Source organism: Hemitrygon akajei, chromosome 10 (assembly GCF_048418815.1).
Source record: "Hemitrygon akajei chromosome 10, sHemAka1.3, whole genome shotgun sequence".
NCBI classification, from domain to species: Eukaryota; Metazoa; Chordata; class Chondrichthyes; order Myliobatiformes; family Dasyatidae; genus Hemitrygon; species Hemitrygon akajei.
This window is the reverse complement of record NC_133133.1, coordinates 21,820,052-21,838,127: the sequence shown is the minus strand read 5'-3', so window position 1 is coordinate 21,838,127 and position 18,076 is coordinate 21,820,052. Positions and strand designations below refer to the sequence as shown.

The 18,076-nt window shown below is 42.7% G+C and overlaps 1 protein-coding gene across 1 annotated transcript in view; it reads left to right on the top strand.

Moving 5' to 3' along the window:
• LOC140734053 (G-protein coupled receptor 83-like) overlaps nt 1–16,749 on the top strand; it is a 28,378-nt gene extending 11,629 nt beyond the window's left edge. The window contains exons 3-4 of the mRNA XM_073057637.1: nt 13,139–13,272; nt 15,243–16,749. Coding sequence (XP_072913738.1) covers nt 13,139–13,272; nt 15,243–15,867 — 759 coding nt within the window. The 3' untranslated portion in view covers nt 15,868–16,749. The remainder of the gene's footprint in view (nt 1–13,138; nt 13,273–15,242) is intronic.
• The last annotated feature ends 1,327 nt before the right edge of the window (nt 16,750–18,076 follow it).

The window sequence follows — 18,076 nt, the reverse complement described above, 5'->3', positions numbered from 1 at the left end:
TGCAGTTAAAAGCTTGTTCTCAGCACACTGCTACATTCTGTTTGCAAGTGCCACATCACAATGTCACTCTGGTCCCAGGATTGAACATGGCGGAATAAATACAAAATGATGGAGGAACTCAGCAGGCCAGGCAGCATCTATGGAAAAAAGTACAGTTGATGTTTCCAGCCAAAACCCTTCGGCAGGACTGGAGAGAAAAAAAGCTGTGAAGTAGATTTCCAATCCACCTTTCCAATCAACCCCCTCATCCCACCTTTCAAATCTACTCCGCTTTCTTTCTCCAGTCATGCCAAAGGGTTCTCCATAGATGCTGCCTGGCCTGCTGAGTTCCTCCAGCATTTTGATTGTGTTGCTCGGATTTTCAGCATCTGCAGATTTTCTCTTGTTTATGGGGGAAATAACTACTCAAAGCAGCTTGTTAGCCAAAGTCAATCCTTTCTTTGGCTGTTATTACACCCTGATGGCTAACCATTAAATGTTATCAACGAATAGATGTTTCCAAACCAACACTGAATGTGGGGCCATCTGTTTCCGGGTTATTAGTGCACTCAACAGGTCAGAAATTCTTCCTGAAGAAGGGTCTCAGCCTGAAACGTCAATTGTTTATTCATTTCCATAGAGGCTGCATGACATGCTGAGTTCCTCCTGCATTTTGTGTGTTTTACTAGAGAAATCTGTAGTTTTCTATGAAACTAAAAACAATCTTGTTTTGATGTGAGTGATGGCCTCCGTCGGTCAGGGTCGACCATGGATATTGCATCCCAGCTGTCTAGATACACAAGCCTGGGCAGTACAACATGGAGAGCAAGCTGCTGCCATGTAACAAGCTCCCCCTCTCTGTGCATCTGATGAACTCAATAGAATTTGATAGCAGCAGTGTCGTAGGAGTTGCCAGCCAGCACTGAACTCAATGTGGGACTGCCTTAGGGACTCCAGCTCTGGATTTTTCCCCCTCAGTTTACTTCTGAGCCTTCCCCATGAGTAGGTACAGCCACAAGGCAGCAGAGGTTTGAGATCAGTTTTCCTTCTCTTAGATGAGCTGCCAACCATGGCTGAAAAGCCCCATCTGCCCAAAACAACTGTCTTTAAGGTGCCAGTAAACCTACTTTGCACCACCTCCTGTCAGTAGAAACTGTTCCACCGGGCTTAGTAGCTAAACCACACATGAAGGGCAGGAGCTGGACTTGGTTGTCAGAGGTTATTTGAGCCACATGCCACAGGGAGCATTTAATAGGTAGTGGGAGCTTGTTCCCATTACCACCCTGGCTATAACAACCTTAATAAAACTATTTTGATGTATTACTGGATATATCTATAAAAATTCCTAAAAAGATTATATTAAACTTCTCTCTTCATATTCAGTATCTCCTGTTAAGGTCTCCATTGATAAGAATGATTTTTGTATATTAGATAGACCTTCACTTTGTAGACAGTTGAGGTCTGGAAGATCCACCAGCAGTGAGGTTGTGGCAAGACTACTTGTTAGTTCCAACTATTTGGGGTTGTAATTCTGTCTGTATTACCTGGTTATGCCTGTGAATGCTCAGACAGGCTTGCATGCTAACGTAAATTTACAATTTGTTACTTTCACACATGGGCTTATATTGTCATAGGAAAAATTTCCAAAGGTGGATTAACCAAATAGTTTGTAACATAGAAAGCTTTCAGGATGGCATGAGACAGGATATCAGTTCCGCTCAGACATCCATATTGAAAGGACATGTTTCCCACATATTCAGCTGTTCCATTTCCAACATAAATTATCCTTGTGGATTAGAGTTGGTGCCATACATGGACTGATAACATTTACAAAATTTTGCCGCGAAACATGGCAGCATAGTGGTTAGTGAAAAACTATTACAGCATCAGCAACTCAGGATCAATTCCGCCGCTGTCTGGAAGAATCTTGTATGTTCTCCCCATAACCGCATAGGTTTACTCCCATTGTCTGAAGACTATGGCTTAGTAGGTTAATTGATCACTAAATTGAAATTGGGTGGCATAAATCCATTGAGCCGGAAGAGCCTGTAACTGTGTTGTATACTGGAAATTTTTCTATGATTGATCTATTTTAAAAACACATAATAGCAAGCAGGTCAATATGTACTACAGATTTGTTGTAAATTATGTGACTGAAATATAACATGAGAAATGACAGACAGTGCCATTTTATAATCTGTCTGATTCTGCAATTCAGTAAAATCACTGATCCTTGAATGGCTACTTCTATCTGATCTACTTGCAGAATCACTTAAGCCTCAAACATCTTCACCTTGACTCCGATATTCAGTGATGGGGCATCCAGAAGCTTTGGGAATATCAAATTCTGGATTCACAACCCTCTCTAGTTAAGAAATTTCTCAGTGTTATCTCAAATAGCCGACCTGATTTCTCAGCTCTACTTCCTTTACTAGATCCATATTCTCCCAGCATTTAGACATAGAGAGATGTGGGAAGAAGGTATGAACAGAGTGCTGAATTTGGATGATCACATTGAATGGTGAAGCAGGCTTGAGGCTAGATGAACTGTTCCTAATTTCTTAAGAATATTCCATTAATTCCTCCAGGGTAGCATAGAATCAGATCTATTAGCATAATGCCTTGCACCATACATTGCACTTGGGATAAAATTCCTAACCCTCTCTGTAAGGAATTTGGATATTCTTCCTTTGACTGTGTGGGTTTTCTCTGGGTGCTCAAGTTTCCTCCCACATTCCAAAGATGTACAAGTTAGGATTATTAAATTGTAGGCATGCTATGTTGGTGCTGGAAACAGTGACACTGTGGGCTGTTCCCAGTACAATTCTCTGATTGTGGTGGTCGTTGATGCAAATGATGTATTTCACTGATGTTCAAAGTACATTTATTTTCAAAGTATGTATACAGTATACAACAGGAAGATAGACAACCTACGGCACAATACAGGCCCTTCGGCCCACACTGCTGTGCCGAACATGTACTTTAGAAATTACCTAGGGTTCCCCAGGTAATCTTGAGATTCATCTTCCCACACAAAATAAAGAAACACCTTAGAACCCATTTAAAGAAAACTCCCACTCAAGACCATCAAATGTGCAAAAAAAAGAACAAATTGCACAAACAGCAAAAAAGCAAACAAATAACACGCAAACTACTAAACATTAAACCGTAGAGTAACCAGAAGTGAGTCCACAGCCACGAGCCATTGAGGCAAGTAAAGCCAGTCCAGGAGCTGATAGCTGCGACCACAGACACTGAGTCGGTCAGTTCTGCGCTGTGTCAATGGCTTCAGGCCACAGCTGTAGATATAATTCTGCAATGAAATGCCATGATCAAATTGGGCAAATGGTAAAGTGCTTTCAGCACTAAGGACATTAAGCATCAAATTGTAGTCAAAAGTGAGTCCGCAGTCCTGGGCTGCAAGTTGCCTAGACAATCACACCTTGTAGTGTGGGACCCAAGACTACTGCACCTTCTGCTGGCAGAAGTGAGGGGGAGACCAAACAAACACAGGCAGACTGAACTGAGCATCCATTCAGTTTCTGCTCTCGTCCTTGTCAATTCTGATCTTGCTCAACACTTTAATAGGCACGGAGTGAAGGAGCCGACCACAGGTTTGTATTCTGCTGTTAGCAATCGATGCACCTTGCATCCCAGCAACAGCCATAGCTGCTCCCCACGCCGAATCCCTCAGGAGATCACAGAAGCAGCAGGTCATTTAGTCAGCCCAAAAATATTCTTAAAAGGGAAATTACAGGCTGCAATCGATCCCAGTTCAGTAGAAATGTATTTTGAAGAACAGTATCCAGCAGTTTTGTCAGCTGTCTGCAAGATGTTGCCATTGGTCACTGGTGCCATCTTGTTAGAAATGTTGTGATGTGTGTGTGACAGATAACTGAAGCTAACCTTGCTTTGTTAGATCCTCTAAGAATGATACAAATTTCACTAAAATAGTGAGAACAATAACCCATTTATTTAAGCTGAGGAGAAGTGCTTCAGAGTGCTCCTGCCCATAATGGGTTCTGGCTAGTTATTATCTCGAGGTATACGTACACAACGCTGGAAGAACTCAGCAGGTCAGGCAGCATCCGTGAGAAAAGAGTAGCCAACATTTCGGGCTGAGACCCTTCATCAGGAATGGGGGGGGAAGAGAGGGCCGAAGCCCAGTAATAGAGATAGGGGAGGGGGTAGGGCCTAGAGGCGCCAGGTGGAAAACCAATCAGAGGAAGGATAAAGGGGGGAGGAGATAAGCATGAAAGAACTGTAGAGATAAAGAAGCAGAATGTTGAAAGGGGAGAGAGGCAGAGAGGGTCCTGGGATAGGGGAAGGGGGACAGGGAGGAAATTACCGGAAATTGGAGAATTCAATGTTCATACCACAAGGTCGGAGGCCACCCAGACGGTAGATGAGGTGTTGCTCCTCCAACCTGAGTTTGGCCTCATCATGGCAGTAGAGGAGGCCATGTATGGACATATCTAGATGGGAATGAAAGGCAGAGTTGAAGTGGGTGGCAACCGGGAGGTCCTGTCTATTGTGACGGACGGAGCGTAGGTGCGCGACATTGAAATCTCCAATTTCCGGTAATTCCCTCCCCCTCCCTCTTCCCCTATCCCAGGACCCTCTCTGCCTCTCTCCCCTTTCAACTTTCTGTTTCTTTATCTCTACAGTTCTTTCATGCTTATCCCCTCCCCCTCCCCCCTTTATGTTTACTCTGATTGGTTTTCCACCTGGCACCTCTAGGCCCTACCCCCTCCCCTATCTCTAATACTGGGCTTCGGCCCTTTCTTTCCCCCCCCCCATTCCTGATGAAGGGTCTCGGCCCGAAATGTTGGCTACTCTTTTCTCACGGATGCTGCCTGACCTGCTGAGTTCTTCCAGCACTGTGTGCGTATTCTTTGATCCACAGCATCTGCAGTTGTATTTTTGTGTTTTTATTATCTCGGGGTGCCTGGTAACATTCCCAAACAAATGAGGCAGGCAGCTCGGAACAGGCCTGTTAAAGATAGTTTGACTCCCCTTGATGTACAGTGGGTTATGTATTAATAACTCGCATTGTTCATTTCTCAAGATGCAATTTCTCTGAGCAAACCTCCAGAAACTGTCATCATGCACAACACCTGGTGATCCTGTGGTCTGTCTTGAAGGCTGATGTCCGTACATCCTCCAAGAGGCTGAACCCTTGCAATGCATCAGACGCTGATGAAGTACCTGGCCGGGTAATGAAATTCTGTGCCAGCAGGATGACTGGAGTGTTCAAGGACATTTTCAACCTCTCTTCAGTAGTTGGAAACTCCCGTATGATTCAAAAGGGCATCAATCGTACCAGTACACAAGAGCAGAGTGAGCTGCCTCAATGACCGTCACCTAGCAGCACTCACATCTACTGTGATGAAATTCTTTGAGTGTTTGGTCATGGCTGGAATTAACTCCTGCCTAAACAAGGACCTAGATCTGCTGCAATTCATCTACCACTGCAGTAGGTCTACAATTTAGTCAATCTCACTGGTTCCCCTTTTGGCTTCGGAGAACCTAAAGAACAGCAAAACATATGACAGATGGCAGTTTAAAATTACAACTTAGTGTTTAACACCATCGCCTAATCAACAGGCTTCAAAACTTGGGCCGCTATAGCTCTCTCTGCAATCCGATAAATAATAATATCTCCTTGCCATCAACTAGGTACATCTCAAAGATGTGTGTGTAACCCACTGCTCTACTCTACACTCATGACTGTGGCTAGGCACAGCTTAAATGCCATCTATAAATTGGCCTATGGCAGCACTGTTGGCAGAATCTCGGATAGCAACAAGAATGTAAGGTGTATAGGAGTGAGATAGATCATCTAGTAGAGTGCTGTCACAATAACCTTGAATTCAACATCAACAAGATCAAGGAATTGATTGTGGCCCTCAGGAAGGGGCAAGTTGGAATAACACGAGTCCTCATTGAGGGGTCAGTGGTGGAATGGGTGAACAGCTTCCAGTTCCTGGATGTCTGTTTCTCAGATCTATCCTGGGACCGAGATAGATCTATCCTGACAACACAAAAAATGCTGGAGGAACTCAGCAGGTATTCAGCACAGATGCTGCCTGGCCTGCTTAATTCCTCCAGCATTTTGTGCTGCTTGGATTTCTAGCATCTGCAGATTTTCTCTTGTTTGTGACTAGATCTATCCTGGTGCAGGAATGAAGAAGGCACTACTTTAGGATTTTAAAGAGATTTGGTATGCGACCAAAAGATTTATGAGTGTGAGGGCTGCTTGTCATTCTCAGTGTCGGATGTGGGAGGTCCTGGAGTCTCCTAGCCTCCCGGACGTCCATATCTGCGCCAGGTGTGTCGAGCTGCAGCTCCAAGGGACCATGTTAGAGAACTGGAGCTGCAGCTCAATGACCTTCGTCTGGTCAGGGAGAGTGAGGAGGTGATAGAGAGGAGTTCCAGGCAGGTGGTCACACTGGGGCCACAGGAGGCAGACAAGGAGAGGGAAGGGGAAGAGTCAGGTACTAGTGAGTACCCCAGCGGCTGTACCCCTTGACAATAAGTACTCCTGTTTGAGTACTGTTGGGGAGGATAGCCTACCTGGGGGAAGCAACAGTGCCTCTGACACAGAGTCCGGTCCTGTAGCTCAGAAGGGTAGGGAAAGGAAGAGGAAGGCAGTAGTGATAGGGGACTTGATAGTTAGGGGGTCAGATTGGCAATTCTGTGGACGCAGTCAGGACACCCGGATGGTAGTTTGCCTTCTTGGTGCCAGGGTCCGGGATGTTTCTGGTTGCATCCAAGATATCCTGAAGTGGGAGGGTGAAGAGCCAGAAGTCGTGGTACATATAGGTACCAATGACATTCGTAGGAAAAGGGAAGAGGTCCTGAAAGGAGAATACAGGGAGTTAGGAAGGGAGTTGAGAAGGACCGCAAAGGTAGTAATCTCAGGATTACTGCCTGTGCCACGCGACAGTGAGAGTAGATAGATAGATAGATAGATAGATACTTTATTCATCCCCATGGGGAAATTCAACTTTTTTTCCAATGTCCCATACACTTGTTGTAGCAAAACTAATTACATACAATACTTAACTCAGTAAAAAATATGATATGCATCTAAATCACTATCTCAAAAAGCATTAATAGCTTTTAAAAAAGTTCTTCAGTAGAATTGTAAAGCCTAATGGCATTGGGGAGTATTGACCTCTTCATCCTGTCTGAGGAGCATTGCATCGATAGTAACCTGTCGCTGAAACTGCTTCTCTGTCTCTGGATGGTGCTATGTAGAGGATGTTCAGAGTTATCCATAATTGACCGTAGCCTACTCAGCGCCCTTCGCTCAGCTACCGATGTTAAACTCTCCAGTACTTTGCCCACGACAGAGCCCGCCTTCCTTACCAGCTTATTAAGATGTGAGGTGTCCCTCTTCTTAATGCTTCCTCCCCAACACGCCACCACAAAGAAGAGGGCGCTCTCCACAACTGACCTATAGAACATGTTTAGCATCTCACTACAGACATTGAATGACGCCAACCTTCTTAGGAAGTACAGTCGACTCTGTGCCTTCCTGCACAAGGCATCTGTAGGAATGGAATGAGGTGGAGGATAAATGCGTGGCAGAAGGATTGGAGCAAGGGGCAGGGATTCAAGTTTCTGGATCATTAGGACATCTTTTGGGGTAGGTGTGACCTGTACAAAAAGGATGGGTTGCACTTGAATCCTAGGGGGACCAATATCTTGGCTGGGAGATTTGCTAAGGCTATTGGGGAGAGTTTAAACTAGAATAGTTGGGGGGTGGGAATCAAATTGAAGAGACTAGGAGAGAGGAGGTTAGTTCACAAATAGAGAAAGCTTGTAGGCAGTGTGTGAGGAAGGATAGGCAGGTGATAGAGAAGGGGAGCGCTCAGACAGAAGATGTAGGGGAGAAGGAAGAAAAAAAAGATTAGTAAAGTTGTTTGCACCATTAGGGATAAACAGTAAGGGGTGGAGAATTTCTTAAATGAATTTATTTTAATGCTAGGAGAATTATAAGAAAAGTGGATGAGCTTAAAGCATGGATTGATACCTGGAAATATGATGTTGTAGCTATTAGTGAAACATGGTTGCAGGAGGAGTGTGATTGGCAACTAAATATTCCTGGATTTCATTGCTTCAGGTGTGATAGAATCGGAGGGGCAAGAGGTGGAGGTGTTGCATTGCTTGTCAGAGAAAATATTCCAGCAGTGCTCTGGCAGGATAGATTAGAGGGCTCGTCTAGGGAGGCAATTTGGGTGGAATTGAGGAATGGGAAAGGTGTAGTAACACTTGTAGGGGTGTATTATAGACCACCTAATGGGGAGCAAGAATTGGAGGAGCAAATTTGTAAGGAGATAGCAGATATTTGTAGTAAGCACAAGGTTGTGATTGTGGGAGATTTTAATTTTCCACACATAGACTGGGAAGCCCATTCTGTAAAAGGGCTGGATGGTTTGGAGTTTGTAAAATGTGTGCAGGATAGTTTTTTGCAGTAATACATAGAGGTACCAACTAGAGAAGGGGCAGTGTTGGATCTTCTGTTAGGGAATGAAATAGGTCAGGTGACGGAGATGTGTGTTGGAGAGCACTTTGGGTCCAGTGATCACAATGCCATTAGTTTTCAATATAATTATGGAGAAGGATAGGACTGGACCCAGAGTTGAGATTTTTGATTGCAGAAAGGTTAACTTTGAGGAGATGTGAAAGGATTTAGGAGTGGATTTGGACAATTTGTTTTATGGGAAGGATATAATAGAGAAATAGAGGTCATTTAAAGGTGAAATTTTGAGGGTACAGAATCTTTATGTTCCTGTTAGGTTGAAAGGAAAGTTTAAAAGTTTGAGAGAGCCATGGTTTTCAAGGGATATTGGAATCTTGGTTTGGAAAAAGAGGGATATCTACAATAAATATTGGTGGCATGGAGTAAATGAGGTGCTCGAGGAATATAAAGAATGTAAAAAGAATCTTAAGAAAGAAATTGGAAAAGCTAAAAGAAGATACGAGGTTGCTTTGGCAAGTAAGGTGAAAATAAATCCAAAGGGATTCTACAGTTATATTAATAGCAAAAGGATAGTGAGGGATAAAATTGGTCCCTTAGAGAATCAGAGTGGACAGCTATGTGTGGAGCCAAAAGAGATGGGGGAGATTTTGAACAATTTCTTTTCTTCACTATTCACTAAGGAGAAGGATATTGAATTGTGTAAGGTAAGGGAAGCAAGTAGGGTTGTTATGGAAACTATGATGATTAAAGAAGAGGAAGTACTGGCGCTTTTAAAGAATGTAAAAGTGGATGTCTCCTGGTCCTGACAGGATGTTCCCTAGGACCTTGAGGGAAGTTAGTGTAGAAATAGCAGGGGCTCAGACAGAAATATTTCAAATGTCATTACAAACGGGGATGGTGCCGGAGGATTGGTGTATTGCTCATGTGGTTCCATTGTTTAAAAAGGGTTCTAAGAGTAAACCTAGCAATTATAGGCCTGTAAGTTCGACATCAGTGGTGGGTAAATTAATGGAAAATATTCTTAGAGATGGTATATATAATTATCTGGATAGACAGGGTCTGATTAGGAACAGTCAACATGGATTTGTGCGTGGAACATCATGTTTGACAAATCTTATTGAATTTTTTGAAGAGGTTACGAGGAAAGTTCATGAGGGTAAAGCAGTGGATGTTGTCTATATGGACTTCAGTAAGGCCTTTGACAATGTTCCGCACGGAAGGTTAGTTAGGAAGGTTCAATCGTTAGGTGTTAATATTGAAGTAGTAAAATGGATTCAACAGTGGCTGGATGGGAGATGCCAGAGAGTAATGGTGGATAACTGTTTGTCAGGTTGGAGGCTGGTGACTAGTGGTGTGCCTCAGGGATCTGTACTGGGTCTAATGTTGTTTGTCATATACATTAATGATCTGGATGCTGGGGTAGTAAATTAGAATAGTAAGTATGCAGATGATGCTAAGATAGGTGGTGTTGTAGATAATGAAGTAGGTTTTCAAAGCTTGTAGAGAGATTTAGGCCAGTTAGAACAGTGGGCTGAAAGATGGCAGATAGAGTTTAATGCTGATAAGTGTAACGTGCTACATTTTGGTAGGACTAATCAAAATAGGACATACATGGTAAATGGTAGGGCATTGAGGAATGCAGTAGAGCAGAGTGATCTTGGAATAATGGTGCATAGTTTCTTAAGGTGGAATCTCATGTGGATAGGGTGGTGAAGAAAGCTTTTGGTATGCTGGCCTTTATAAATTAGAGCATTGAGTATAGGAGTTGGGATGTAATGTTAAAACTGTACAAGACATTAGTGAGGCCAAATTTGGAGTATTGTGTACAGTTCTGGTCACTGAATTATAGGAAAGATGTCAACAAAGTAGAGAGTACAGAGGAGATTTACTAGAATGTTACCTGGGTTTCAGCACCTAAGTTACAGAGAAAGGTTGAACAAGTTAGGTCTTCATTCTTTGGAGCATAGAAGGTTGAGGGGGGACTTGATAGAGGTATTTAAAATTATGAGGGGGATAGATAGAGTGGACGTGGATAGGCTTTTTCCATTGAGAGTAGGGGAGATTCAAATGAGGACATGAGGTGAGAGTTAAGGGGCAGAAGTTTAGGGGTAACATGAGCAGGAACTTCTTTACTCAGAGAGTGGTAGCTGTGTGGAACGAGCTTCCAGTTGAAGTGGTAGAGGCAGGTTCAATATTGTCATTTTTTAAAAATTGTATACGTATATGGACAGGAAAGGAATGGAGGGTTATGGGCTGAGTGCGGGTCGGTGGGACTAGGTGAGAATAAGCGTTCAGCACAGACTAGAAGGGCCGAGATGGCTTGTTTCCGTGCTGTAATTGTTGTATGTTTAGTGGAGATCATTCTTGACTGATTGCACCTCATCATCTGACTGATTGGTGTGGAGTCTCCAATGCACGGAATTGAGAGGCTGCACAGGCCATCTCTATCATGCTCCAACCCTCCCCAGCATAGAAGACATCTTCCAGAATTATCGATGCCAACTTCTTGAAGCATCACTTAATGACTCCCAGCATTTGGGACATAACCTCTTCTCATTGTTACCATCAGGCAGAAAGTATCTGAGCCTGAAGACACACTCAATGTCTTGGCAATAGCTTTTTCCTCTCCACCATCATATTTCTGAATGGTCAATGAACACAACTTCATTACACTATTTATATTTTGTTATCTTATAATAAATGTTATGTTTTGCACTGTAATGCCATTTTTTTTTTAAAAAAAGCAAATTTCATGACATATGAATTTTAACTCTGGTTAAAATAAACCTGATTCTGATTCAAATCTGAGCCTTCATCAATTTCTAATCAGAAATGTTACTTTTAATGGTTACAGTTATAAAACCCACCAAAAGGCCATTCTTATTTTATAGACAAAATTCCTTTAAAATTTCTCTTCATCAGTTTATAGATTCATTAAGTATAATACACACATCCCAGAGGGTGCTGTTCTGATGAGAAGTAATTCACCGAAAATCAAACCACCTTCACTTGCCAATAGTTCACATTTTTAAAAACTTATTTCAAATAATGAAATTCAGTGCAAAGAGGCTTCCAAGTGGGAAGTGGATGACAAATTTATGATGACCTTGTTCAACATTACTATTTCACCTTGAATTACACCAATATACTTTTATGTTAAACATGGTCTTGTATTTACGATAATATACTGAGCAGTATTGCAAGCGGAGTATTGGGAACATATATCTTTAGAAATTAAGAATAAACCTGTATTTTAGGAAATTCAGGTTCTAATTTATTAGTAACTTGTGCTGAGTAAAAAAACTAAATGGATCCATTAGAATTGCAGCTGTGAACAACACAATTTTCTTGCTGAACACTTTCCTTTCTGAAGTACCTTCTTAAACTTTTCTTTTCCAAAGCAACTTCATGATTACCTACTAGAGAAGATGTTTGTGAGTAATTTGCAATCTTCTCTAGTGCCTGGAGCCTAGAGGAACAAATTGCAGCTAGATTATACTACTTGTCACTATCCAACAATGCCACCTACATCAGCAGTCTTTGCACACTTCATCTGGCGTATGAAGAAAAGCAACTTAGGGTCTATGCTCCAACACAGAGGGGTTCCCTGGGCAGATTTGACAGGTTCAGGCTGCTGCCAGAACCACGTTCTCAGATTGTCGCCCACACTAAATGCTGGAGAATCTCAGCCGGTCAGGCAGCATCTATGGAAATGAATAAACAGTTAATGTTTCAGTCCCTTCCTCAGGACTGGAAAGGAAAGGGGTAGATACCAGAATAAAAAGGGGGAAGGAGGATAGCTAGAAGGTGATAGGTGAAGCTGGGTGGGTAGGAAAGATCAGGACTGGAGAGGAAGGAATTTGATAGGAGAGAAGGGTTGGCTGTAAGAGGAGGGGACCCAGAGGGAGATGATAGGCAGGTGAGAAGAGGTAAGACGCCAGAGTGAGGAATAGAAGAAGAGGTGTTCTTAGATGGTGTTGGTTGTTAATGCATATGGCACATTTCATGGTATGTTTTGATTCAAGTGTGATAAAAGGATCAGAATCAGGGGAGGGAAGTGGAAACGTAAGGGATCCTGGAAGCATTGTGAGCAGCATTGATGAAGGTGTGTTGACCTGCTGAAAAATCAACACTGGAGTTTAGTGCCCGGCTCTGGTCACCACACTTGAGGGAAGATGAGAACATCCTACTGGGAGTGAATGGTTCAAAAGAGGGGGAATTTTAGCAGCAAGGTTAGATTGTGGAATCAGAATTTCTTCTCCTTGGAACATCGGTGCTTATCAGGAAATCAGATGGATACACACAAGGGCATACACTGCCCCCATTGATGAATGATTTGAGGACTACAGATTCAAAGTGACGGGCAAAATACAGGGGGAAAAAGTGAGGAGTTAGACCCAAAGGAAAATGAATTCTTTCAGGACATTTCAGAGGTGGTACTCTCCTAGGTGGTCCTATTCTCTTCCTTAGACTTTACAGAGAATAGGACTGATTAGCTGTTCTTTGCCAAAGTTAACATGGAATTTGATGGACTGACTAATCATTGTCAATGTCATGTATTCTTTGGTATAACACTTCCTCTATAGTGAGAGTCTCTGCATTATATTGCGTGTGTTAGCCAGGTTGTATGGGACACCCACTGATATGGTTTATTATTGCTTTACACAGGTTATCATGCATCCCTTGAAGCCGAGGATGTCTAAGGCTAAAGGAGTCCTCTGCATCATCATCATTTGGATCATGGCTACAGGTTTCTCTCTTCCACATGCAATCTACCAGAAGTTGTTTAAAGTTGAATACAGGTGAGACAAAAATCAAACAACCAAACATGGAAGGTTTCCATCATTGTATGTTATCTCCTCTCTTGGGGAGGGTGTCTAATGATGAAAGGCCCGAAACACCTGACGATCTGAGGACGCATTACTGACGATGTGTCCCAGTGCACACCCGGTTCGTTGAACCAAGTGGTGTCGGACCACGATAATGAAAGGCATGGGCCAGATTAACCTGGCTTCCCCATACCAGCTTATCCGCCATAGCAGTTCATACATCACCACTCAAAACTCTGCAGCCTAACCTCTCCCAGCCAAACATATACATCCACCAGCCCAACACTCAAACCTAATCCTAAGGTCCAAATGGGGCACACACCCCCACAAACCCTTGGCATTTCCCGATTATCCCTGGCTTCAGTCCCACAAACCCTAAACACACCCCAATTAACCCTTGCTAGACCCTCACAAACCTGATGTCCTATGTCAGGAGGGGCAAGATTCAACAAAGGCAAGTGTTGGACCTGGTCAATGAAGGCGTGGGCCAGATCAAAGTGGCAGGGTTGCGTGAAACTTTGCACTGTACTGTTGCTACAAAGCAACCAACTTTACATTCTAAGTCAGTGACAACAAATCAGATTGCAATATTTCATTCGTCGGTTGAGTTTCAATTCCTGTGTAAAGCTTAAATGAGCATTTTCCTTTGCCAGCTGAAAATGGATTTGCGTAATAATGAGTTGAAGTGATTCTTCAGGAACAAGCATTGCTGATGCCTCAACAGATTATTCAATGAGAGATGAAGGTCTTGGCTTCATTGCCAAATTGTGTGATTGACCTAATCATACAAAACCACATCATAGAGCCATTCAGATAGCTGCAAGTTGTGACCTAATTAATGCTGATGGATCTCAACACCTGTTGAGATTACCATTGGTTAAAAAGGTAAATTGGAACAGCGGTAGAACAAAGGAATTTGGAAATACAGATCCATAATTCCTTAAAAGTGCTATCACTGGTAGATAAGTGTAAAAGAATTTTTCGAACATTACCCTTCACAAATCAAAATATTGTCTACAGGATTTGGGATGTTATGTTGAAGTTATATAGGACATTGGTAGGGCCAAATTTGGAGTATTGTGTGCAGTTCTGTTCATCTACCTACAGGAAAGATATCAGAAAGTTTGAAAGAGTATAGAGGAAATTTTACAAGGATGTTGCTGGGACTTGAGGACCTGAGTTGTAAGGAAAGTTTTAATAGATTAGGACTATATCTCTGGAGCATAGGCGAATGAGGAGCGATTTAACAGAGGTATACCAAATAGTGAGGGTTATAGGTAGGGTAAATGCAATCAGGCTTTTCCCACTGAGATTGGGGGAGGTGAGGGCTAGAGGCCATAGGTTAAGTGTGAAAGGTGAAAGGGCACCTGAGGGGGAACTCTTTCACTCAGACCTTGGTAAGGGTATGGAACAAGCTGCTAGCAGAAGTGATGGATCCAGGTTCAATTTCAACACTTGTGAGAAGTTGGGATCAGTACATAGATGGAAGAGAAGTGGAGGGCTATGGCCCAGGTGTGGGTTGATGAAGGTAGACAGAATAATAGATTAATGGGGCTAAAGATCTGGTTTCTGTGCTGAAATGCTCTATGACTCTATTGGGAAGTAATTATTAATTGACCTCTAAATGATTGTGAATAGCAATGACTACAACTCAACGTAAGTAGTCTTTCCAATTGTGTTGCACTCTGTGTAGAACAGTAGATAGTTTTAAAAGTGCACCACTGGGTAGGTATTTATTGTAGAGTAGTTGACTTTAGAGAGATGGTTCAATGCACTCTCAACCTGACCTTCATTTCCACTGGAGAATTTCTGAATGAGTAGTAGAGGTGATGTTCCTTGTCTAGCCAATGTAATAAAGTCCAATTTCCACAGCAATCAAAGAAAGTCTGCTCCCTGTGTGAAATCATCAGCACAGTAAATCACTTGTACATTCTGTGTTCCAGGAAGGAGCGAGTGCGAAGTTTGTGTCTCCACAATTTCCCACAGCCAGCAGATTTGTATTGGAAGTATATGGACTTGTCCACTTTTATTCTCCTCTATGTTCTGCCACTCCTGATCATAACCGTGGCATACACTGCAGTGGCAAAGAAGCTGTGGTTGCGGAATGCCATTGGGGACATCACTGTGGAGCAATACTTTGCCCACAGGCGTAAGAAAAAGATGATGCTGAAGATGCTGATGCTGGTGGTGGTGGTGTTTGCTGTCTGTTGGTTCCCCTTGAACTGCTACTTGGTGCTCATCTCCAGCAAGGCCATCAACACCAACAACGCCTTGTACTTCACCTTCCACTGGTTTGCCATGAGCAGTACATGTTACAACCCCTTCATCTACTGCTGGCTGAACGCAAATTTCCGATCTGAATTCAAATCCTTGTTGAGTATGTGCAGGAGGAGGAGGGCCACCCACGTGCAGCCACTTGCCTACAGCCCCCCTCCCTACAGGCAGGCATGGAATGATGGGAGAAGCCACAAGAGGACCAGTGAAGCTCGGAATCCACGGTTCAGCACCAACACAAACTCCGCAAGGACTGATATTTCCATTGTGGAACCCATTGTGACAGTCGGTTAAATAGAGAATCGAAGACACTGTAACTACTGTTGTTCTACAACCAGAAAATGTCCAAGGGTCTCTCAGGCTTATAAAGCTAATTCTTAGGATGGGAACATTGCTGGCAAGGCCAATATTTTGGCAGCAGTTCAGTAGCACTGAGAAGGTTGGTATGGGTTTCTACAATTGTTTGACACAAGATTGTTCAGTCACTTCAGAAACTGAATTTGGTAAGGACACCAGAGTTTCTTCCTTGGGTGGCATTTGTGGTATAAATAAAAATAAGATGTGGAATGATCGGTCAGCTGCCTTGTGTCCATGTTTATAAAAACGCAGTGTTTCAAATTTGAGTTTAACGTTGCAAGCCAATGGATTACTGATAACGCAGCATAAACCCAAGATCTCTGCATCACTTACTGTGAAGGTCGTAATAAAGACCGGCAACCATTTAAGAATGACCAGTTTTCAGGGACATTATGGGAAATTTGTTGAAGGATTTTTTTTATGTATTCCTCAATTAATTCCAAGAAATTCAGTACTTCTTGTCAGAATTATGTTGGTATTGTAAGCTTACTTATTGAAAGTCTGAATTGATGCTGTTATTGTCAGTAATTTGTACAAAGAGCATACTAATATATAAATTACAATCCTGATGAAGGGTCTCAGCCCAAAATGTCAACTGTTTATTCCCTTCCATATGTATATGCTGCCTGACCTGCTGAGTTCCTCCAGCGTTTCGTGTGTGTTACTCTGAACTTCCAGCATATGAAAATAATCTCTTGTGCTTATCATATAAATGTATTACTTTGCCTTGTACTATCTTTGCTAATGTATTGATTTTGCAAAGTTGCAGGGCTAAAATTAAAAATACTATTATGGAGTCAATTAAACTACATGATGGAGTATGCAACGTAATTAAATTATTTATTTGATAAACATGGCTCTACCTCTCAGTAAAAGCATATATTGCAACTGCATTATTACTAACATCAGGATCTATTGATTATTTGGAGATGCAGTTTATCTATGTCTCTGGATGGTGGACATCATTTGTTTTAGCCTTCATAAAACATTTAGTTTTTTTGTGTATTTTTTAAACAACTGCTATTTTTCATTCCTTACTTAGATGCCCCCATCACTCTGTCTATCTCTGCTCCAGGTTCATCCTATACTGTCTGCCAGGCTATCACCCTATCAGATCCACTTGAGCCTAACCCTGCCTTTTTCCATTCATGTCTGCTTGAGAGCCAGCCTGCCATCTTCCTATCAGGACCGCTTATAAGCCACACACTGACATCCCTTTCACATTTGCCTGAGCTACACCCAGCCAGGTCTACACCCAGTCTGGCATTCCAATTCCCCTTCCACCGAAGGTCACACTTGCTCTACCCCCAAAGCACTCACTTTTTACAGCCTACTTTTAATCACCCTGTGGCCACTTACTGTAGTGCATCCATTGCTTGTTTGTCCCTTCCGCCCCGTCTCTCCCTGTCCCCTGTTCACCCTACGCAGTCTGCTCGGCCACCAACCTACCATGCCTCCTTGAGCTCCACCCTGTCGTTTTCCTTTCAAGCCCGTCTAAGCCACATCTCCCCTTCATGTCAGCCCGAGCACAACGCTTCTGTATCCACTCCCAGTCTGCCATTTCCACAACAGTGCATCCTACCCATCACGTGTGCTGGCTCAACACCCAGCGCCTCTTCACTTTGTGCTGTCCACTTCTAGTCCTCAAGCTCTCCCTGCAGCCAGTTACTATTGAGCATTCTTCCCTTACCTCTTTGCCTTGCTGATTCCTATTCCTTGCTCACCCTACACAGTCCACAAGACTGAGAGACAGACAGGTACGGAATCTATCTACAATAAGTACCATTTTTCCACAAACCACATGACACTGCAAGGCAGCAGAAAACTTTTCAGATGTGCTCTCATAGTTTCAAAGAGGTAGGGCAAGGATTTAATTTTTCCAATGTGTCATGTTTTATATTCAAAATGTTTCCAAATTCATATCTTAGTAATTTTTATAGTGTTTTTATTTCCTAAGCTGAAGTGATAAATATCATTTATAAACTGATTTAATTTGAAGATATAAGAAATATTGGGATCTCTCTCTTTTCAAGCCACATGTAGCCAAGCTCAAGCACTTGAGTTTGCTCAATTTGGGATGTAATTTTGTGTTTTGTATTTCATATAAATTTAGAACTGAGGGTTATAGCATAAAGCCTTGAGCTAT